The sequence below is a fragment of the Seriola dumerili genome, unplaced genomic scaffold (assembly GCF_002260705.1).
Source record: "Seriola dumerili isolate Sdu_G_001 unplaced genomic scaffold, Sdu_1.0 BDQW01000122.1, whole genome shotgun sequence".
Taxonomy (NCBI): domain Eukaryota; kingdom Metazoa; phylum Chordata; class Actinopteri; order Carangiformes; family Carangidae; genus Seriola; species Seriola dumerili.
Window position 1 is genome coordinate 3,117,664 of NW_019174377.1, and position 25,393 is coordinate 3,143,056.

A 25,393-nucleotide genomic window follows, 5' to 3' on the forward strand; every position below is an offset into this window, starting at 1 on the left:
GCCATACTATACTATGACATTTTTTGCAACTTTTTGCCTAACTGTACTGTGACGATTTATGCCTTACTATACTATTACTTTTTTGAGGTTTTTATGCCCTATATACGATCATGTTTTATGGCTGTATATGCTATGACGTCTTTAACCTTCACTATCATGACAATAAACTTTAAGTTGACATGGTAGTCGAGTGGTTAGACCTTTTACCTTTCATTCCATAGGTTGTGGGTTCGAATCTAAGTTGGCACCAATGTGTGCATAGATTGCATGACATCTCAGTCTGTTATGGTTACCTTGCCAGTACTGTGATACTTTGACGTCTTCATGACATTCTGTATCATGATGTTTTTTTGTATTTTTTGCCATACTATACTATGACCTTTTTTGACATTTTCATGCCATCCTATAAAATGATGTTTTTTGGCATTTTTATGCCTCACTAAAATATGTAGTTCCATGCCTTGCCATACTATGACGTTTTTATGGCCTTTTATGCCTTAATATATCATGATGTTTTTTTGAATTTTTTGCCATACTATACTATGACCTTTTTTGACATTTTTAAGCCATCCTATAAAATGATGTTTTTGGCATTTTTATGCCTTTCTATACTATGTAGGTTAATGCCTTGCCATACTATGATGTTTTTATGACCTTTTATGCCTTAATATTTTATGATGTTTTTTTGAATTTTTTGCCATACTATACTATGACGTTTTTTGACATTTTTAAGCCATCCTATAAAATGATGTTTTTGGCATTTTTATGCCTTTCTATACTATGTAGGTTAATGCCTTGCCATACTATGATGTTTTTATGACCTTTTATGCCTTAATATTTTATGATGTTTTTTTGAATTTTTTGCCATACTATACTATGACGTTTTTTGACATTTTTAAGCCATCCTATAAAATGATGTTTTTGGCATTTTTATGCCTTTCTATACTATGTAGGTTAATGCCTTGCCATACTATGATGTTTTTATGACCTTTTATGCCTTAATATTTTATGATGTTTTTTTGAATTTTTTGCCATACTATACTATGACGTTTTTTGACATTTTTAAGCCATCCTATAAAATGATGTTTTTGGCATTTTTATGCCTTTCTATACTATGTAGGTTAATGCCTTGCCATACTATGATGTTTTTATGACTTTTTATGCCTTAATATTTTATGATGTTTTTTTGAATTTTTTGCCATACTATACTATGACCTTTTTTGACATTTTTATGCCATCCTATAAAATGATGTTTTTTGGCATACTATACTATGTAGGTTAATGCCTTGCCATACTATGACGTTTTTATGACCTTTTATGCCTTAATATATCATGATGTTTTTTTTAATTTTTTGCCATACTATACTATGACCTTTTTTGACATTTTTATGCCATCCTATAAAATGATGTTTTTTGGCATACTATACTATGTAGGTTCATGCCTTGCCATACTATGACGTTTTTATGACCATTTATGCCTTAATATATCATGATGTTTTTTTGAATTTTTTGCCATACTATACTATGACCTTTTTTGACATTTTTATGCCATCCTATAAAATGATGTTTTTTGGCATACTATACTATGTAGGTTCATGCCTTGCCATACTATGACGTTTTTATGACCATTTATGCCTTAATATATCATGATGTTTTTTTGAATTTTTTGCCATACTATACTATGACGTTTTTTGACATTTTTATGCCATCCTATAAAATGATGTTTTTGGCATTTTTATGCCTTTCTATACTATGTAGGTTAATGCCTTGCCATACTATGATGTTTTTATGACCTTTTATGCCTTAATATTTTATGATGTTTTTTTGAATTTTTTGCCATACTATACTATGACGTTTTTTGACATTTTTATGCCATCCTATAAAATGATGTTTTTGGCATTTTTATGCCTTTCTATACTATGTAGGTTAATGCCTTGCCATACTATGATGTTTTTATGACCTTTTATGCCTTAATATTTTATGATGTTTTTTTGAATTTTTTGCCATACTATACTATGACGTTTTTTGACATTTTTATGCCATCCTATAAAATGATGTTTTTGGCATTTTTATGCCTTTCTATACTATGTAGGTTAATGCCTTGCCATACTATGACGTTTTTATGACCTTTTATGCCTTAATATATTATGATGTTTTTTTTAATTTTTTGCCATACTATACTATGACCTTTTTTGACATTTTTATGCCATCCTATAAAATGATGTTTTTTGGCATACTATACTATGTAGGTTCATGCCTTGCCATACTATGACGTTTTTATGACCATTTATGCCTTAATATATCATGATGTTTTTTTGAATTTTTTGCCATACTATACTATGACCTTTTTTGACATTTTTATGCCATCCTATAAAATGATGTTTTTTGGCATACTATACTATGTAGGTTCATGCCTTGCCATACTATGACGTTTTTATGACCATTTATGCCTTAATATATCATGATGTTTTTTTGAATTTTTTGCCATACTATACTATGACGTTTTTTGACATTTTTATGCCATCCTATAAAATGATGTTTTTGGCATTTTTATGCCTTTCTATACTATGTAGGTTAATGCCTTGCCATACTATGACGTTTTTATGACCTTTTATGCCTTAATATTTTATGATGTTTTTTTGAATTTTTTGCCATACTATACTATGACGTTTTTTGACATTTTTAAGCCATCCTATAAAATGATGTTTTTGGCATTTTTATGCCTTTCTATACTATGTAGGTTAATGCCTTGCCATACTATGATGTTTTTATGACCTTTTATGCCTTAATATTTTATGATGTTTTTTTGAATTTTTTGCCATACTATACTATGACGTTTTTTGACATTTTTATGCCATCCTATAAAATGATGTTTTTGGCATTTTTATGCCTTTCTATACTATGTAGGTTAATGCCTTGCCATACTATGACGTTTTTATGACCTTTTATGCCTTAATATTTTATGATGTTTTTTTAAATTTTTTGCCATACTATACTATGACGTTTTTTGACATTTTTAGGCCATCCTATAAAATGATGTTTTTGGCATTTTTATGCCTTTCTATACTATGTAGGTTAATGCCTTGCCATACTATGACGTTTTTATGACCTTTTATGCCTTAATATTTTATGATGTTTTTTTGAATTTTTTGCCATACTATACTATGACGTTTTTTGACATTTTTATGCCATCCTATAAAATGATGTTTTTGGCATTTTTATGCCTTTCTATACTATGTAGGTTAATGCCTTGCCATACTATGACGTTTTTATGACCTTTTATGCCTTAATATATCATGATGTTTTTTTGAATTTTTTGCCATACTATACTATGACGTTTTTTGACATTTTTAAGCCATCCTATAAAATGATGTTTTTGGCATTTTTATGCCTTTCTATACTATGTAGGTTAATGCCTTGCCATACTATGACGTTTTTATGACCTTTTATGCCTTAATATATCATGATGTTTTTTTTAATTTTTTGCCATACTATACTATGACGTTTTTTGACATTTTTAAGCCATCCTATAAAATGATGTTTTTGGCATTTTTATGCCTTTCTATACTATGTAGGTTAATGCCTTGCCATACTATGACGTTTTTATGACCTTTTATGCCTTAATATATCATGATGTTTTTTTTAATTTTTTGCCATACTATACTATGACGTTTTTTGACATTTTTAAGCCATCCTATAAAATGATGTTTTTGGCATTTTTATGCCTTTCTATACTATGTAGGTTAATGCCTTGCCATACTATGACGTTTTTATGACCTTTTATGCCTTAATATATCATGATGTTTTTTTTAATTTTTTGCCATACTATACTATGACGTTTTTTGACATTTTTAAGCCATCCTATAAAATGATGTTTTTGGCATTTTTATGCCTTTCTATACTATGTAGGTTAATGCCTTGCCATACTATGACGTTTTTATGACCTTTTATGCCTTAATATATCATGATGTTTTTTTTAATTTTTTGCCATACTATACTATGACGTTTTTTGACATTTTTATGCCATCCTATAAAATGATGTTTTTTGGCATACTATACTATGTAGGTTCATGCCTTGCCATACTATGACGTTTTTATGACCATTTATGCCTTAATATATCATGATGTTTTTTTGAATTTTTTGCCATACTATACTATGACGTTTTTTTGACATTTTTAAGCCATCCTATAAAATGATGTTTTTGGCATTTTTATGCCTTTCTATACTATGTAGGTTAATGTGTTGCCATACTATGATGTTTTTATGACCTTTTATGCCTTAATATTTTGTGATGTTTTTTTGAATTTTTTGCCATACTATACTATGACGTTTTTTGACATTTTTATGCCATCCTATAAAATGATGTTTTTGGCATTTTTATGCCTTTCTATACTATGTAGGTTAATGCCTTGCCATACTATGATGTTTTTATGACCTTTTATGCCTTAATATATTATGATGTTTTTTTGAATTTTTTGCCATACTATACTATGACGTTTTTTGACATTTTTAAGCCATCCTATAAAATGATGTTTTTGGCATTTTTATGCCTTTCTATACTATGTAGGTTAATGCCTTGCCATACTATGACGTTTTTATGACCTTTTATGCCTTAATATATCATGATGTTTTTTTTAATTTTTTGCCATACTATACTATGACGTTTTTTGACATTTTTATGCCATCCTATAAAATGATGTTTTTGGCATTTTTATGCCTTTCTATACTATGTAGGTTAATGCCTTGCCATACTATGACGTTTTTATGACCTTTTATGCCTTAATATATCATGATGTTTTTTTTAATTTTTTGCCATACTATACTATGACGTTTTTTGACATTTTTAAGCCATCCTATAAAATGATGTTTTTGGCATTTTTATGCCTTTCTATACTATGTAGGTTGATGTGTTGCCATACTATGACATTTTTATGACCTTTTATGCCTTAATATTTTATGATGTTTTTTTGAATTTTTTGCCATACTATACTATGACCTTTTTTGACATTTTTATGCCATCCTATAAAATGATGTTTTTTGGCATACTATACTATGTAGGTTCATGCCTTGCCATACTATGACGTTTTTATGACCTTTTATGCCTTAATATATCATGATGTTTTTTTGAATTTTTTGCCATACTATACTATGACGTTTTTTGACATTTTTAAGCCATCCTATAAAATGATGTTTTTGGCATTTTTATGCCTTTCTATACTATGTAGGTTAATGCCTTGCCATACTATGACGTTTTTATGACCTTTTATGCCTTAATATATCATGATGTTTTTTTGAATTTTTTGCCATACTATACTATGACGTTTTTTGACATTTTTAAGCCATCCTATAAAATGATGTTTTTGGCATTTTTATGCCTTTCTATACTATGTAGGTTAATGCCTTGCCATACTATGACGTTTTTATGACCTTTTATGCCTTAATATTTTATGATGTTTTTTTTTAATTTTTTGCCATACTATTCTATGACATTTTTTGCCACTTTTTGCCTAACTGTACTGTGACATTTTATGCCTTACTATACTATCACTTTTTTGAGGTTTTTATGCCCTATATACGATCACGTTTTATGGCTGTACATGCTATGACGTCTTTAAATTTCACTATCATGACAAAAAATGTTAAGTTGGCATGGTAGTCGAGTGGTTAGACCTGTTACCTTTCATTCCATATGTTGTGGGTTCGAATCAAAGTTGGCACCAATGTGTGCATAGATTGCATGACATCTCAGTCTGTTATGGTTACCTTGCCAGTACTGTGATACTTTGACGTCTTCATGACATCCTGTATCATGATGTGTTTTTGTATTTTTTGCCATACTATACCATGACCTTATTTGACATTTTTAAGCCATCCTATAAAAATGATGTTTTTTGGCATACTATACTATGTAGGTTAATGCCTTGCCATACTATGATGTTTTTATGACCTTTTATGCCTTAATATTTTATGATGTTTTTTTAAATTTTTTGCCATACTATACTGTGACGTTTTTTGACACTTTTTGCCTAACTGTACTGTGACATTTTATGCCTTACTATACTATCACTTTTTTGAGGTTTTTATGCCCTATATACGATCACGTTTTATGGCTGTACATGCTATGACGTCTTTAAAGTTCACTATCATGACAAAAACTGTTAAGTTGGCATGGTAGTCGAGTGGTTAGACCTGTTACCTTTCATTCCATAGGTTGTGGGTTCGAATCTAAGTTGGCACCAATGTGTGCATAGATTGCATGACATCTCAGTCGGTTATGGTTACCTTGCCAGTACTGTGATACTTTGACGTCTTCATGACATCCTGTATCATGATGTGTTTTTGTATTTTTTGCCATACTATACTATGACCTTTTTTGACATGTTTATGCCATCCCATAAAATGATGTTTTTTGGCATTTTTATGCCTTTCTATACTATGACGTTTTTTGACATGTTTATGCCATCCTATAAAATGATGTTTTTTGGCATTTTTTTGCCTCATTAAACTATGTAGTTCCATGCCTTGCCATACTATGATGTTTTTATGACCTTTTATGCCTTAATATTTTATGATGTTTTTTTGAATTTTTTGCCATACTATACTATGACGTTTTTTGACGTTTTTATGCCATCCTATAAAATGATGTTTTTGGCATGTTTATGCCTTTCTATACTATGTAGGTTAATGCCTTGCCATACTATGACGTTTTTATGGCCTTTTATGCCTTAATATTTTATGATGTTTTTTGGAATTTTTTGCCATACTATACTATGACCTTTTTTGACATTTTTATGCCATCCATTTTTATGCCTTTCTGTACTATGTAGGTTAACGTTTTGCCATACTATACCATGACCTAATTTGACATTTTTATGCCATCCATTTTTATGCCTTTCTGTACTATGTAGGTTAACGTTTTGCCATACTATACCATGACCTAATTTGACATTTTTATGCCATCCATTTTTATGCCTTTCTGTACTATGTAGGTTAACGTTTTGCCATACTATACCATGACCTAATTTGACATTTTTATGCCATCCATTTTTATGCCTTTCTGTACTATGTAGGTTAACGTTTTGCCATACTATACCATGACCTAATTTGACATTTTTATGCCATCCATTTTTATGCCTTTCTGTACTATGTAGGTTAACGTTTTGCCATACTATACCATGACCTAATTTGACATTTTTATGCCATCCATTTTTATGCCTTTCTGTACTATGTAGGTTAACGTTTTGCCATACTATACCATGACCTAATTTGACATTTTTATGCCATCCATTTTTATGCCTTTCTGTACTATGTAGGTTAACGTTTTGCCATACTATACCATGACCTAATTTGACATTTTTATGCCATCCATTTTTATGCCTTTCTGTACTATGTAGGTTAACGTTTTGCCATACTATACCATGACCTAATTTGACATTTTTATGCCATCCATTTTTATGCCTTTCTGTACTATGTAGGTTAACGTTTTGCCATACTATACCATGACCTAATTTGACATTTTTATGCCATCCATTTTTATGCCTTTCTGTACTATGTAGGTTAACGTTTTGCCATACTATACCATGACCTAATTTGACATTTTTATGCCATCCATTTTTATGCCTTTCTGTACTATGTAGGTTAACGTTTTGCCATACTATACCATGACCTAATTTGACATTTTTATGCCATCCATTTTTATGCCTTTCTGTACTATGTAGGTTAACGTTTTGCCATACTATACCATGACCTAATTTGACATTTTTATGCCATCCATTTTTATGCCTTTCTGTACTATGTAGGTTAACGTTTTGCCATACTATACCATGACCTAATTTGACATTTTTATGCCATCCATTTTTATGCCTTTCTGTACTATGTAGGTTAACGTTTTGCCATACTATACCATGACCTAATTTGACATTTTTATGCCATCCATTTTTATGCCTTTCTGTACTATGTAGGTTAACGTTTTGCCATACTATACCATGACCTAATTTGACATTTTTATGCCATCCATTTTTATGCCTTTCTGTACTATGTAGGTTAACGTTTTGCCATACTATACCATGACCTAATTTGACATTTTTATGCCATCCATTTTTATGCCTTTCTGTACTATGTAGGTTAACGTTTTGCCATACTATACCATGACCTAATTTGACATTTTTATGCCATCCATTTTTATGCCTTTCTGTACTATGTAGGTTAACGTTTTGCCATACTATACCATGACCTAATTTGACATTTTTATGCCATCCATTTTTATGCCTTTCTGTACTATGTAGGTTAACGTTTTGCCATACTATACCATGACCTAATTTGACATTTTTATGCCATCCATTTTTATGCCTTTCTGTACTATGTAGGTTAACGTTTTGCCATACTATACCATGACCTAATTTGACATTTTTATGCCATCCATTTTTATGCCTTTCTGTACTATGTAGGTTAACGTTTTGCCATACTATACCATGACCTAATTTGACATTTTTATGCCATCCATTTTTATGCCTTTCTGTACTATGTAGGTTAACGTTTTGCCATACTATACCATGACCTAATTTGACATTTTTATGCCATCCATTTTTATGCCTTTCTGTACTATGTAGGTTAACGTTTTGCCATACTATACCATGACCTAATTTGACATTTTTATGCCATCCATTTTTATGCCTTTCTGTACTATGTAGGTTAACGTTTTGCCATACTATACCATGACCTAATTTGACATTTTTATGCCATCCATTTTTATGCCTTTCTGTACTATGTAGGTTAACGTTTTGCCATACTATACCATGACCTAATTTGACATTTTTATGCCATCCATTTTTATGCCTTTCTGTACTATGTAGGTTAACGTTTTGCCATACTATACCATGACCTAATTTGACATTTTTATGCCATCCATTTTTATGCCTTTCTGTACTATGTAGGTTAACGTTTTGCCATACTATACCATGACCTAATTTGACATTTTTATGCCATCCATTTTTATGCCTTTCTGTACTATGTAGGTTAACGTTTTGCCATACTATACCATGACCTAATTTGACATTTTTATGCCATCCATTTTTATGCCTTTCTGTACTATGTAGGTTAACGTTTTGCCATACTATACCATGACCTAATTTGACATTTTTATGCCATCCATTTTTATGCCTTTCTGTACTATGTAGGTTAACGTTTTGCCATACTATACCATGACCTAATTTGACATTTTTATGCCATCCATTTTTATGCCTTTCTGTACTATGTAGGTTAACGTTTTGCCATACTATACCATGACCTAATTTGACATTTTTATGCCATCCATTTTTATGCCTTTCTGTACTATGTAGGTTAACGTTTTGCCATACTATACCATGACCTAATTTGACATTTTTATGCCATCCATTTTTATGCCTTTCTGTACTATGTAGGTTAACGTTTTGCCATACTATACCATGACCTAATTTGACATTTTTATGCCATCCATTTTTATGCCTTTCTGTACTATGTAGGTTAACGTTTTGCCATACTATACCATGACCTAATTTGACATTTTTATGCCATCCATTTTTATGCCTTTCTGTACTATGTAGGTTAACGTTTTGCCATACTATACCATGACCTAATTTGACATTTTTATGCCATCCATTTTTATGCCTTTCTGTACTATGTAGGTTAACGTTTTGCCATACTATACCATGACCTAATTTGACATTTTTATGCCATCCATTTTTATGCCTTTCTGTACTATGTAGGTTAACGTTTTGCCATACTATACCATGACCTAATTTGACATTTTTATGCCATCCATTTTTATGCCTTTCTGTACTATGTAGGTTAACGTTTTGCCATACTATACCATGACCTAATTTGACATTTTTATGCCATCCATTTTTATGCCTTTCTGTACTATGTAGGTTAACGTTTTGCCATACTATACCATGACCTAATTTGACATTTTTATGCCATCCATTTTTATGCCTTTCTGTACTATGTAGGTTAACGTTTTGCCATACTATACCATGACCTAATTTGACATTTTTATGCCATCCATTTTTATGCCTTTCTGTACTATGTAGGTTAACGTTTTGCCATACTATACCATGACCTAATTTGACATTTTTATGCCATCCATTTTTATGCCTTTCTGTACTATGTAGGTTAACGTTTTGCCATACTATACCATGACCTAATTTGACATTTTTATGCCATCCATTTTTATGCCTTTCTGTACTATGTAGGTTAACGTTTTGCCATACTATACCATGACCTAATTTGACATTTTTATGCCATCCATTTTTATGCCTTTCTGTACTATGTAGGTTAACGTTTTGCCATACTATACCATGACCTAATTTGACATTTTTATGCCATCCATTTTTATGCCTTTCTGTACTATGTAGGTTAACGTTTTGCCATACTATACCATGACCTAATTTGACATTTTTATGCCATCCATTTTTATGCCTTTCTGTACTATGTAGGTTAACGTTTTGCCATACTATACCATGACCTAATTTGACATTTTTATGCCATCCATTTTTATGCCTTTCTGTACTATGTAGGTTAACGTTTTGCCATACTATACCATGACCTAATTTGACATTTTTATGCCATCCATTTTTATGCCTTTCTGTACTATGTAGGTTAACGTTTTGCCATACTATACTATGACCTTTTTGACATTTTTAAGCCATCCTATAAAATGATGTTTTTTGGCATACTATACTATATAGGTCAATGCCTTGCCATACTATGACGTTTTTATGACCTTTTGTGCCTTAAAATATTATGATGGTTTTTTAAATTTTTTGCCATACTATACTATGATGGAACTGATGGAAGTGGCTGGGGAGAGGGCCGTCTGGACCTCTCTGTTGAGACTGCTGCCCCCACGACCTGGATCCGGATAAGCGGGAGACGACGATACAATACGATACTATGATGTTTTTTGACATTTTTATGCCATCCTATAAAATGATGTTTTTTGGCATTTTTATGCGTCACTAAACTATGTAGTTCCATGCCTTGCCATACTATGACGTTTTTATGACCTTTTATGCCTTAATATATTGTGATGTTTTTTTGAATTTTTTGCCATACTATACTGTGACCTTTTTTGACATTTTCATGCCATCTTATAAAATGATGTTTTTTGGCATACTATACTATGTAGGTTAATACCTTGCCATACTATGACGTTTTTAAGACATTTTATACTTTAATATATTAGGTTTTTTATTTTATGTCTTGCCATACTATACTATGACATTTTTTGCCACTTTTTGCCTAACTGTATTGTGATGTTTTATGCCTTACTATACTATCACTTCTTTGAGGTTTTTATGCCCTATATACGATCACGTTTTATGGCTGTATATGCTATGACGTCTTTAAACTTCACTATCATGACAACAAATGTTAAGTTGGCATTGTAGTCGAGTGGTTAGACCTGTTACCTTTCATTCCATAGGTTGTGGGTTCGAATCTAAGTTGACACCAATGTGTGCATACATTGCATGACATCTCAGTCTGTTATGGTTACCTTGCCAGTACTGTGATACTTTGACGTCTTCATGACATCCTGTATCATGATGTTGTTTTTAATTTTTTGCCATACAAAATGATGTTTTTTGGCATTTTTATGCCTCACTAAACTATGTAGTTCCATGCCTTGCCATACTATGACGTTTTTATGACCTTTTATGCCTCAATATATCATGATGTTTTTTTGAATTTTTTGCCATACTATACAATGACCTTTTTTTACATTTTCATGCCATCCTATGAAATGATATTTTTAGCATTTTTATGCCTTTCTGTACTATGGAGATCAATGCCTTGCCATACTATGACGTTTTTATGACCTTTCATGCCTTAATATATTATGATGTTTTTTTGAATTTTTTTGCCATACTATACTATGACCTTTTTTGACATTTTTATGCCATCCTGTAAAATCCTGCATGAAACTACATAGTATAGTGAGACATAAAAATGCCAAAAAACATCATATAATAGGATGGCATAAAAATGTCAAAAAAGGTCACAGTATAGTATTGCAAAAAATTAAAAAAAACATCATAATATATTAATGCATATAAGGTCATAAAAACGTCATAGTATGGCAAGACATTAACCTACATAGTATAGTGACGCAGAAAGACATTAAAGTATCACAGTAATGGTAAGGTAACCACAATAGACTGAGATGTCATGCAAACTATGCACAAAATGGTGTCAACCTAGATTCAAACCCACAGACTATGGAATGAATGAATGAGGTAACAATTCTAACCACTCTAGTACCATGCCAGCTTAGCAGCTGCTGTCATAATAGTGAACTTTAAAGACATCATACTATACATAGCCATAAAACGTGATCAAATAGTAAGGCATAAAATCCTCAAAAACGTCATAGTATAGTAAGGCATAAAACATCACAGTACAGTCAGGCAAAAAGTGGCAAAAAATGTCATAGTGTAGTATGGTAAAAAATTTTTAAAAACTTCGTAATATATAATGGCATACAAAGTCAAAAAAAAGTTACAGTATGGCAAGGTATGAAATTACATAGTATAGAAAGGCATAAAAAAGCCAAAAAAGGTCATAGTATAGTATGGCAAAAAATTCAAAAACACATCACAATATATTAAAGCATAAAATGTCCTAAAAATGTCATAGTATGGCAAGGCATGAAACTACATAGTACAGTATGCCAAAAAACATCATTTTATAGGATGGCATAAAAATGTCAAAAAAATTCATAGTATAGTATGGCAAAAAATTCAAAAAATCATCATGATAGAGGATGTCATAAAGACGTCAAAGTATCAAAGTACTGGTAAGTTAACCATAATAGACTGAGATGTCATGCAATCTATGCACACATTGGTGCCAATTTAGATTCAAACCGACAACCTATACAATGAAAGGTAACAGGTCTAACCACTCTACTACCATGCCAGCTTAACATGGGTTGTCATGATAGTGAACTTTAAAGATGTCATAGCATATACAGCCATAAAACTGTGATCGTATAGTAAGGCATAAAAATCTCAAAAACATGATAGTATAGTAAGGCATAAAACGTCACAGTACAGTTAGGCAAAAAATGTCATAGTATAGTATGGTAAAACATTTTTTAAAAACATCGTAACATATTAAGGCATAAAAGGTCACAGTACAGTTAGGCAAAATGTGGCAAAAAATGTCATAGTATAGTATGGCAAAAAATTTAAAAAAACATCATAAAATATTAAGGCATAAAAGGTCATAAAAACGTCATAATATGGCAAGGCATGAACCTACATAGTATAGTATGCCAAAAAACATCATTTTATAGGATGGCATAAAAATGTCAAAAAAGGTCATAGTATAGTATGGCAAAAAATAAAAAAAAACATCGTAATATATTAAGGCATAAAAGGTCATAAAAACGTCATAGTATGACAAGGCATGAACCTACATAGTATAGTAAGGCATAAAAATGACAAAAAACATCATTTTATTGGATGGCATAAAAATGTCAAAAAAGGTCATTAGACATTAAAAGACATCATAGCATATACAGCCATAAAATGCAATCATATAGTAAGGCATAAAAACGTCAAAAAACATCATAGTATAGTATGGCATAAAAACATCATAGTATAGAAAGGCAGAAAATTTCAAAAAACATCATAGTATAGTAAAACATTACAATGTTAAAAAAAACATCATAGTATAGTAAGGTAAAAAATATCAAAAAACGTTACAGTATAGTAATCTGTCTGTGAATGTTCTCATTCATCCAGGTCATTCTTATCTCTCTCTCAAATTAAATCGAAGGCAACTGGACTTGTATTTGTATTGGTCTCTCTAGTCCGCACTAGTCTGGTCAGACTAGTGCGGACTAGAGAGACCAATACATAAGAACTGATGAAGCCGCTTGGATAAGAGGCGAAACGTCTTCCACAGACAAATACAAGTCCAGTTGCCTTCGATTTAATTTGAGAGAGAGATACAGTATAGTAAGGCAAAATGTGTCAAAAAACGTTATAGTATATTAAGGCAAAAAAAAATGTCATAGTATAGTAAGGCATAAAGACATCATAATATAGTAAGGCAAAAATTGTCAAAAAATGTCATAGTATAAGTAAGGCAAAAAATGTCAAAAAAACGTCATAGTATAGTAAGGCATAAAAATACTTTTTACTTTTACGTTTTTATGCCTCACTATACTGTGATGTTTTCATGCCTTACTATAATATGTCTTTTTAATAGGGAGGCAGGGTAGGGTAGTACAGTGGTTAGAACTGCCACCTCACAGTGTGAAGACCATGTGTTTGAATTCCAGTTTGGGCCCTTTCTATGTGGAGTTTGCATGCTCTCCCTCTTAGTGGGTTCCCTCCGTGTACTACGGCTTCCTCCCATAGTGCAAAGACATGTCGATAGGTTAATGGTGACTCTTCTTGATATTCATGATATTGTTCCAATTTCTAACAGGTTTAATTTTTGTAATTTTTTTTTGTAATTTTTACATATATGTAGGCTATACTTTAAATGCAGATATGATTTTACTTCATATGTACATATATTTCATATATGGACATTCAACACATGGACATACTGTATATTACATTTGTGTATGGGTATTCCTGAATGTAAATTCAGATCTGATATGTTAATAAACCATTTGGTTGATGACATTACATAGTCAGTCTCCTTGTTTTGGAGTGGTGGCGGGTTTGTTGGGGCCTTGCAATGTTGAGACTAAACCTATGCCCTTGAGCCTCACTAAGTAGTGTTTACCTGACTGAGGATGCAGCCTGTTTTGCCGTCAGTCTTCTCCACTAGACTGAAAATCGGAAAATTCCAGTTGTTGAGTTGACTCATCACAGGCTCCAGGCCTGGCATCACTAGAGCCTCCAGGGCCAAGATTGGTTTATCCTGACAGGTAAGGTTTGGGGAGGACAGAGGAGCGGTGACAGTAAGTAAAGGTTACATCATTGTGAAAATTCAATTGTTGAAACTCCTCATTTGCTCTTATGGAGAAAGAAATGCATCTTCCTTGTGCAGAAATCCATTATCTTTATTTTTTGTTTTTTGGAGGAATCTTGAAGGATATTTTAAAGCTCACTATAGATAACCGAGACTTGTTTTCTTAATGCCAAATGAAACCTTTTTGATCGCCTACCTCTGGTGATGGCAGCAGAGGGTGAAGAAGAATGCCTTCTGCTGGATACTCCCTGCACCCTTCCCTTGCTTCAGGTGGCTTTTTGCTTACTTCTCCCTCCTCTTCATTCTGTGCAAAGTCGCTGCTGTCACTGTGGTTGGTCTCATAGGTGCTGTCATAGGTGCTGTCATAGTCTGATGAAGCCACTGCGCGCTCATCTGGGGGGAACATTTACATTTTACATTTTACAAATATTCACTTTAATTTAACTATCTTGGTTATTATTTAAAAATACAATGAGGACAAGTGTGGAGAAGGTCAGTATGAGTGAATCAAATTATAAACTGGGAGAATATGGTTGTACAACATATTGTTTTCTTAATTAAGATTTACAGATGTGTCTGTTGAACTAGAAACTTCAACTTCATAACTGGTTTTACAGGCAAAACCGAACGAACAGGCAATTTTAAACCTTCAAGGTGACTGGGTTTATGCTTATTATTATCATGTTTTCCAGCTGAAGTGGACAGGTATGTGTAATACTGAACATAAGCCAAGAGCTTGCAGGTTGTACTCTGCTGTTTACCTGGATGGGGTATTCTGTCTCCTTTGTCGACAGATTCTACCCCATGGTTTAGTCGATTGTTGAACGGCCGGCCACAGCTGAGAGAAACAGAGCAGAGAAACACTGACACGTTCAAAGAACAAACTCTGGTCCATCCTGTTCATTCTCTCTAGTCTGCTTATTGAAACAGCTCCTGTCCTCTCAGTAAAGACTAATCAAGTGACTTATTTCCACACAAATGTACACTCATACACATATACTGTATAGGCACAGATGTTTTCAAAGCCGTATTCCAGTATTAGTGAATTTGATCTTTAAGATGTAATCTGATGTGTGATTGGATGCATGTTACCTGCCGCAGAGTGATGGAGGCCGCCAATGAGGGGTGGTGGAGCTTGGGGCGCTCTGGCTATGAGTTAAGGCTCTGTGATGGCTCTTCGGGGCCACAGAGCCAGGATCTCGCTCTGTTAGTGGCCCAGTCGTCTCAGGAAGCTGCACTGAACATGTCTTTATCGTAGGGCTGGAGACAGGAGTGCCCTGGACGGGAGGAGATGGGCACGGAGAGCCCAGAGGTGATACGTTGGAGGGGGGGAAACCTGAAAAAGATTGTTTTCAATTTAAAAAAAAAAAGTGATGTAAACAAAGACCTCTCATACCTTACTCAGTATACTCAACTGTTACTCAGTGTGTGAAGTAGGTTTGTACACACACACCTGGTCTTCCCAGTGGTTTGCTGTAGAGATGGTTGGAGGTGACAGAGGCAGCGCAGGAGGCAGACATGGAGCGGCTCTTTGAGATGGTCATCATCACTGAGTTGTTCCATGATTCACTGGTTTGATGTAAGAAAACAGTCAGATAAATAAGTTACAGCAACCCTATAACATCATCTTGATTTGTTACAACTCAATCTTATTTTGTTCCTCTTGGTTCCAGTGAGTGTGTGAGTCAGTCAGTGAATGACCTGTCTGTGGTGTGTTTGATGCTGGCTGAGCGGTCTCGGCGTACAGGGCCCGGCTCGATGGTGGGCAGCCCTGTAGCTGAGGTGGTTGTGGTCCACGTTGATGAGATTCTCCTCAGCAACCCCGGGGGCAGACTCCGCCTTAGACGCTGTAATGCAGATACACAAAAGGCATGTAAACACATTCACAGAACTTTCACAGACGTGGATGAGACAAGAAAAGTCTTTTCACTTTTGCCCAATTTCTCCATATCCACTGACATTTAATAATCACAACTTTTGATAATCTGAAAAAATATCATTTTAATGATTTCCAAATATTACAATGTCATGTCCCAGTAGGCTGTAGCTCTGTTTATTAGACATTTCAGCCTTAGGCCTATGTTTAAAATAACAAATAGAGCTATCTTTCTAGAGCAACTGTTGTGCCTCCTTTTCTCCTCCATCAAAAAAGTACAGACATCAAACTAGAAAGATGCCATATTTTTTCTTCCAGCTCATTCCTGTTTTTTTCATAAGCATATGGAAGACAGAATGGTGAGTGGAAAGGAGACATGTCTATTTTCCCTGTGGTGTCAATCTATCCAATGTTGTAAACTTTGTTGTAAAGCCATGGGCTAAATTCAGTTATTTGTCAGCTTGTATCTTTGTACAGTTGGTATGTTTTTCTAAAATTCTCTCTCCCTCTCTCTCTCTCTCTCTCTCTCTCTCTCTCTATCTCTCTCTGTCAAAAAAAGCACACAAACACACACACAGATCACATGGTGAGAGAAGAATACAGAGGGCAGCAGAGGTTCAAATTTCATAAACTACAGAAATAAAAAAAATGTTAATCTCTCTTTATCTATCCACTTCTTAGGCAGACAACTACACAAACAAGCATCACTGACATCCAAATGCACAGATACACACACATGACCTCACATTCCTTTGTGGTTTACTTCTCTCCTACAGTGAAGGAAAAATCTAATCAAAGACCTCTAATAGTGTGTGAAAGAGTGACATAGGAGGACAGAGAGAAAGGGCACATGCTGTTAATCAACCACTCTGAACATCGTGTCTGCTTTTGCTACTGTGAATTTTATTATTGTTGGTAATATAGTTTAATTGCAGGTCTGAAACACTCTGCTCTACATTATTATGCAACAATAATGTGGCTGACAAAAAAATAAAAGTAGTCATGATACTCACTATGATGGATTGCTACATGTGATCTTTCATTAAGTCTCTGTTACTGCATTGCTGTACTATAGCGAAATCTTATAACACTATAGTGTTCTATGGAAAATGTGTGGTAGTGATATGGAATAATATAAATCTATAAATAGGTTTGGAAGCTGCTATAAACTAGACAAATAGCGCTGCTGGAGTTGAACAATGGGAAAAGACACATGAAAGCCAAAAGACGTTCTGCTTACAGGAACCACAAGCAAAAGTTACAAATTGTTCTGGGGTTTTAACAAGAAATGAAACAAAGTGTTGTGCTGTCCTGTTGAGCTAAGTCAAAAACCTGAGTAAAAAATGGCCCCAGGTCACCAACATTTCTGACTACCTTTATGTAACTGCTATTTCTGTCCTTACTTCAGAGCCGTACAACAGGGCAGCACAAGTCAGCTGAATCACCAACTTTAACCCATTGCCACATGCAGACTCACAAATCCCCAATGAGCTGAAATGAGGCAGCATCTCACCGAGTTCCACTACATGGGGCGAGCATTTGAGTGCACTCAGGCAGCGTTAAAGCTGCTAGTCACTTTCCTGGTAGGCTACCCTGCATTGCATCACACGCTTTATTTAGTTTCCTTACAGCCTTAAGTGCCTGCATACATTTTGAAGCACCAGTCTTGTAAAACATTAAAAAGCCCCCTGGAAGCCTGTGCGTCATTGTTAGCCACATTAGAGCCCCACACTACGCCAGGGGTGAGGGAAGAAATGGGGGTGATGTATGCAGGATGAAGTATACCTGGGCATACGTGTTTGTATATGTCCTGCAGCATACAACGAGACTAGAGCAAAAGGTAACAATGATACAGCTGGTTATATGAACACAACACATCTAACTTCTCTCATTCACAGATATTTTCCTTTACTGGTTGTGATGTTTGGTTCCGACTGGGAAACATTCTTCAACTTTAAAGGGGAACTTCACCGATTTCACACATCAAAGTCTGTTTACCAGACTTGGAGAGTATTACTGTATACATGAAAAAAGTTGTATAAAGCCTTTTGGGCTCCAGAGGGAGCTGTGTGAAGTCTCATGAATTGCTCTGGTTGGGTCTGAAGACTGCAAGTTTAAAAATGAAAAAAATCTGGAGCTGTAGAGTTAGAAAGAAATGAGGTTACCAGACTTCAGTTGCCTGCTCCTCATCTCTGCTTGAGGCTACCTGCTTTGGGCTCAGCTAGCTTAACACATCCAAATCTCTGACTAAACTGTCAGCAGTCGAGTTGCACTCTGGGTAATATAAGCGCCAGGTTTTGAAAAGGCAGAAAAATGCTTTCAGTTAAAAAAAGAACAAAAACTGTAAAACTGGGTGTTATATGAGTTCAGTACTAATTTGATGGAGTACTCTGAATAGTGGTATGTAATCAATGGCACACATGTTGGAATAAACTTTTTTTTTTCTTGTTTTTGTTGTGTTCTTGTTCCTAGTAGCTGGTGAATTTCCGGTTTGCATCCTTAATCTTTGGAATTTCAAATTGACATTCAGCCACTGGACAGTATCTCAAACACCTAATGAAAGACAAACTTTTACCTTTGGAATGGCGAGTCTCTCTGTTTTTTCGGGCCCCTCCTCAGAGTCAGAGCAGGTGTGTGTGTCTGCAGGGATGCGGGGCCGGTGCAGTGGCTGGAGGCTGAACTGGGTGCTGAGGAGGTTGCTGACGGCCTTCAGAGAGCTGCAGGTGTTAGGGGGCAGCGAGGGGTCTGCCAGCAGGTCTGAGATCAAACCATGGGCCTCACCCATCACCGCGATGTCCACTACCACACTGGTGCCCGAAGACTAGAAGAGAATGTGAGAGGGAAGGAGGGGCGGTGAAAGACAATCAGATAATCATTCTTTGGTCTAATGCAATGATGATGCAATGATCAAACATCACACCAAGACAGTATGGTTGCCCTTGTACTGGAGACAGCACATACACACACCCCTGGACTGTAGGAGACTAAATCAAACATCTTACAGTTAAAAATAAGCTAGTAGCGTGTTGGGAGACAGCTACTTGGGTTGAACATAACAGGTAAGTATGGAGTACTGACAGTCATAGCTATGAAAATATAATTAATAGACATGCTACAATATCCAATATAGAAGACTAACACCCCCCACCCCCCCCCCCCCCCCCACACACACACACACACACTCCTGCCGATAGTTAGCTGTCAACGATTCAACATATTGACTGATAAGCCCAAAGGCTCATCTGTGTCAAAGGTCAACCATGTGTGGTTTCAGTAATGGATTCCACTGTTAATGTCGGCATGTGCTAATCAGCTCCTCTTTAGTTTATAATCAATTTCCTCACACTCTAAACCACACACACACACACACACACACACACACACACACACACACAAGCATACACAGATACACACACAATTATTATTCATGTACAGTATGTAAAAGTGCATGCATGCTAATTTAGCATATAGTAAGTAAAGTCAGTCCATATAAATGAGTCTGGAGGAAGTTAAAGACACAATTTGTCCATGAAAATTAACAAATCTCCTAACGACGCAATCTAGAAAATGTGTTTTTTTTTTAATAATCGAAAAAAAATTTGAAAAAAGGTTCTAACAAACTTCCCTTGAAAAGGTGCAAGGCAACTGAAGACCTGAACCAATGAAAAAAAATTTCCAAAGGAAGATAATAGTTTAAATTGTGTTTTTAAAGATTTAAGGTTAAGATTTAAAGATGAGTCTCATAAGACTCAGTTACTGAATTACAATAGCCTCCAAAATATTTTAGGTAACAACGAATTTCCTGTTTCCGCTGTAAAAGGTGAGGGCAGCCCAAAGCTTTCCGGTGTATTTAAACACAGCTGCAAGTGTCACTCCACACAGAGTTACACTTAGTCACAGAGTGGGAGGGTCTAGGGGCAGATTGGAATCAGGCCTTATTATCAGTTACAGTGCAGTGGTTGTGATGTCTCGGTGTGGTTGACGTGGTTTTAAAGCAAACTTTATGCCAGGACCCTGACAGAGAGCAACAGCAACCTGCTCAGTCTACAGGAGGTGGTGTTGGAGGTGGTTCCAAAAGTCCTGCAGGGCGTCTGGTTGCCTTCTCCAAACACCCCCTCCAAATTGCCCCCCCCCCTGCCCCACCAGCCCTGCTGAAGATTTGAATGAGGAGCCTGGTCTGGAGGAGGATAGTGAACCAAACAGAGGAACAGACTGCTGTATTTACACAAGCAACTCCTCTGACCACCAATGCGGAACTTCTTGTCAACTGTAAAAAAAAGCTGTATCCCTTTTCATTGTTGACTTTTCATACACCAGACTTCTTAGAAAAAAATAAAATTCATAGTGAATGAAGTAAAAGATCCGGATCTGCACCAAAATTGAATGGGGTTTTCCCTGGCCCATGACCCATCCCTCCACCAAGTTTGGTGCAAGTCTGTTCAGCACTTTTTGTGTAATCCTGCTGACAAATTAAAAAAAACAAACCAACTCAAATGGCACTGAGTAGAGCGCATACCTCCGCCAAGGCCAACCAATCCTACACATGTCTGCCAGATCTAGATTAGGCATTATCTGAAGTCATAGATCTCAACACCATACATATGCCTGCATTTTTTTTTTACATTAAGATCCAAACATTATTTCCTGAGAAATTCATTACAGTGTAAAAGAATGCCCTGTCTCACAGCATTAGGAACAGTGATCTGGCCTTTTAACCAGATTTGCACCAAAATATAATGGGTTCTTCCTTGGCCCATGCCACATCCCATTTCCAAGTTTGGTGCAAATCGGTTCAATACTTTTTGTGTAATCCGGCTGACAAACAAACAAACCAACAAACAGACACAGGTGAAAACATAACCTCCTAGTTAGAGGTAATAATAGGAGAGCTGAATCAAGACATTCAAACTTGCCCTGATGTTTTCTCGTCTTCCACCCTCACTCTCCTCCCACATCCTCTTCTCTTCCCTACTGTGCCAACTCATGAAGCAAATGAGCACACATGATCAGCCTTTACTCCCCCATCTGCCTGTCCCCTGAGGCTAATACACTGGGCTTAACGACTCACAGCAACCTCTCCTTTTGCCACTCTGCTTGTATCTGTGCCAAACTTTTTCACTTCGTTGCGATTTCATTCAGTGGTTTTTCATATCCTGAGCCTTGAAGTTCTCTACTTGTACACCTTTTACCCACTCTACTCTATTGTGGTCCTCAGTTAGCTCAAGCTATCAGTTTTTCTCCTGCTCACATCCATATCTGTGCCAGGGGTAGAGCTTAATCTTTGTAGAAGAAGATAAAGATAAGTGGGCAGTGTAAAGGGGGAACATAAAAGGTAACAAGAGCAGGACCACCCCTGTGTATTCAAACAAAGTGACAGGTGATTCTCATAATCTGCTTCCTTAAACAGATTGTATTAGCTCTTCAAACATGTCAGGGCTCAGGGCTGTGATGTGATGAGTAAATGTGCATCAAGCACAAAGGAAGATAGTTTCCTGGAAGAGCACATGTCTGTATGTGTGCATGAACGAGTGTGCATGTGTCACCTCAACCTGAACAAAACCCATTAGACCACTCCAGAGCTTTATGACATCCTGCTATTGTGACATTCACCCATTACCTGGCAGTAATGGACTCTGTTCAGCTAATGTCAGGGAGAGAGCGAGATAGAGGGAGCTTGAATGTGTGTGTGTGTGTGTGTGTGTGTGTGTGTGTGTGTGTGTGTGTGTGTGTGTGTGTGTGTGTGTATCTGTGTGTGTATCTGTGTGTTTCAGCTGTTTTTACAGCACTTTTCTCTGTTAGAATACTTCTGATATTTAATTTTGCAGATTTTTGCATTTTAACTTAGAGTTAAAAAAACCAACCTTCAGTGTGCATGTGAATTTGCAAGTGCATTCAGTGCAACGTGCACTAGCATTTGAGCTGATGGAGCGCTACAGAGTGCTGTTCTGGTAGAGCCACGGTGGAAAGGCAAGGCAAGGTAGAAGGTTATTGATTCCTCCCAGCATAAAGGCTCACAGGAGACAGCAGGGGGAGCAATGGTCAATGAGTAAATCAACAGTGGGCGCACGTAGATGTGTGTACACACACACACACACACACACACACACACAGGCATGCATGTACCAGAGTTGCCCCTTGGGATCAGTCTGTCAGGCTTTCAGGGTAATACAGTACATGCTTCACACAGAAAGATGAGTCATAACCCGCAACAAATGCAGTGCACTGTAACAGAAGACAATATTAAACACTGCTCTGTGATGATGTACACAGATAAGTAAAATAAGATCTGTGTACATTAAGCCTCTAAGAATAGAACAACTGATTTGAATCACTCTCCAGGCCACATTCTGAGTAGTGTTAGGCATTTAGATGGATACATACAATATGTGGTCACACTTTTACTGCACCCACAAAAACAGCTTTATTATGTTATTGCTGGACTATTCATTGATTAAGATTGCATTATATATTTTTTTTTCCATGAAAAGTAAGAAAGCAGCAGAGAATGAAATCCTACACCACTGGAAACCCCCTTTATCATTTCTCTTACTTCATTAAAGGTGATTACCTTTAACTCTGATCTAAAAGGCGCAGCCTAATGCAAGGAGCTTGAATAAGCAAGTCCACACAGAAAAAGGGAACCTGCACTTGAAAATTATGTGAAGACAGAACCATGCGTTTAAAATGCTGTGTTATGTTTTCAGTTATCATCCCTGAACCATGCGTACTGTGTGACTATTCCCTTTGAGCACACATGCATGTCTGTGCTATTATCATGGGAATGCACATTATCACAAAACTAAAGTTTAAGCCAATTCCACAGAAATGGTGATGATTCAGATACCAAATGAGATTTTCAATGCTGACACTGGCTCTGAAACATAATGGCATCCCCCTTACTCTCTCCCTCTCTCTCTCTATTATTTTTTCCTCAAGTTTCCTTTTTCTTGTACTCTTCTTCTTTTTCCTCTTGCGTATCTACTATTTCCCACTATGTCCGTTTTCCCTCTCTCCCACCACCCCTCAGCTATCTCCTGAGAGGCAGTTAGGAGATATGTAGCCAGTTCAGGCATAAAGGCAGATGGTGAAAGCAGAGCGAGAGAGAGAGATAAAGAGAAAAAAGAGATAGAGCGAGAGAAAGGGAGCGATAGACACGGAGGAGCTGAGTCCACGGGCAGGCCATGGTCAGTCAAGTGAAAAAGAGAACAGCTCACTCTTGCAGGCCAGCTGAGCTCCTCCGCAGTCTCATCTACACTGTAAATACAGCACTACAATGTGGGTCTGCCCATTGTCTCTGTACTACTACACCTATTGTACAGACAAAAAGTATCAAATATGTAGAATGCCTTTACACCTCTCTCAGCTTTAAGAATGAATGCTGAAGCAGTAGTAGCCAGCAAAGCATGCCAGAGGCCAAGTTCATGTTCTGAATACAGGAGGATGCTTGCAGAATTGAAAACAGTTGCAGGATTGCACAGCAGGATTGCCTCACAGTTGCGAGGCTATTAATCCTTAACAAATGTATTTATTGATTTGTTAATAATGACTAGCAGGCCTGCAAGCCAGCTGAGATGTGTTGTTACTGGAGTTTGCTGAGGCAGCCAAGATGGCCGCATTTGTTTGTAACTGTCATTTTGCAATAAATCTCGCTTCCTCTGATTTTCACAATGAGTTAGAATGATGCATAATCAATAGATACTGATGTAACTGTTCTTTCAGTTTGAGTTGAAGATTGCAAAAATACACAGACCACTGTGTTGTCTTGTGATAACACACAGATATAATGCATATAGGTGCCACATCCACCCTTACAGGACATGCTGCTCAACAAATGGTACCCATCTAAAAACAATAGTGACAGTGAATCTTTCAACAGTGGCTTCACTCTCCTGCTCCTCAACACCAGTCTCTCACATGTGTAACTGACCTAAAAACTAGGCTGTATCACGAAGCTTAATTTAGACATTGCTTCAAGTTGTCCTATTTAAACCATCTCATCATTACTGATTAAATGGCTTTCCTTTTTCTGCACACATGTGCGCACACACACACACACACACACACACACACACACACACAAAGCAAAGCACATGTAGATGCACATACAGCGCATTAGACAGCGGGGAAAGTCTCCAATTAAACAAATACTGAACCTGTTTAGGAGGATGTGTATTGTCCTGATGGCGTCCCATGATACTTGCTGAGTGCCTCCTCTGCATCATTTGTGTTCAATTTGAACACAACCACTCAAACTAGATTCCAATAGATGATACAATAGCTTTATGCTCACTTTCCTTCCTTCCAACTGTGGTTCAAATGTCAGAGTGCTAAGAGTCTCAATCCAAAGCAACTGACATTTCAATAATGTAGCCCACAAACACTTCCTCGCACTCTCTTCTCCTCAGCTCTCCTCTCCTCTGCTGTTTCATGAACCTCCCTCTGTCCTCTCCACCCGCCCCTGCCTCTGCATCTGCCAATTGCAAATGTTCACCAGTGGTTCGGTGATGAGAAGACCTGCAGTACACAGAAATCAGTTGTATTGAAAA

At 36.0% G+C, this 25,393-nt stretch overlaps 1 protein-coding gene across 1 annotated transcript in view; it reads right to left on the reverse strand.

Annotated features, from left to right (window-relative positions):
- LOC111224062 (cGMP-inhibited 3',5'-cyclic phosphodiesterase A-like) overlaps nucleotides 1-25,393 on the reverse strand; it is a 65,254-nt gene that overhangs the window by 12,688 nt on the left and 27,173 nt on the right. Inside the window, exons 2-8 of the mRNA XM_022748441.1 lie at nucleotides 19,423-19,668; nucleotides 16,673-16,818; nucleotides 16,425-16,540; nucleotides 16,064-16,307; nucleotides 15,733-15,809; nucleotides 15,168-15,364; nucleotides 14,783-14,920 (exon numbers count right to left, since the gene is read on the reverse strand). Of these exons, the coding sequence (XP_022604162.1) occupies nucleotides 14,783-14,920; nucleotides 15,168-15,364; nucleotides 15,733-15,809; nucleotides 16,064-16,307; nucleotides 16,425-16,540; nucleotides 16,673-16,818; nucleotides 19,423-19,668 (1,164 nt within the window). The remainder of the gene's footprint in view (nucleotides 1-14,782; nucleotides 14,921-15,167; nucleotides 15,365-15,732; nucleotides 15,810-16,063; nucleotides 16,308-16,424; nucleotides 16,541-16,672; nucleotides 16,819-19,422; nucleotides 19,669-25,393) is intronic.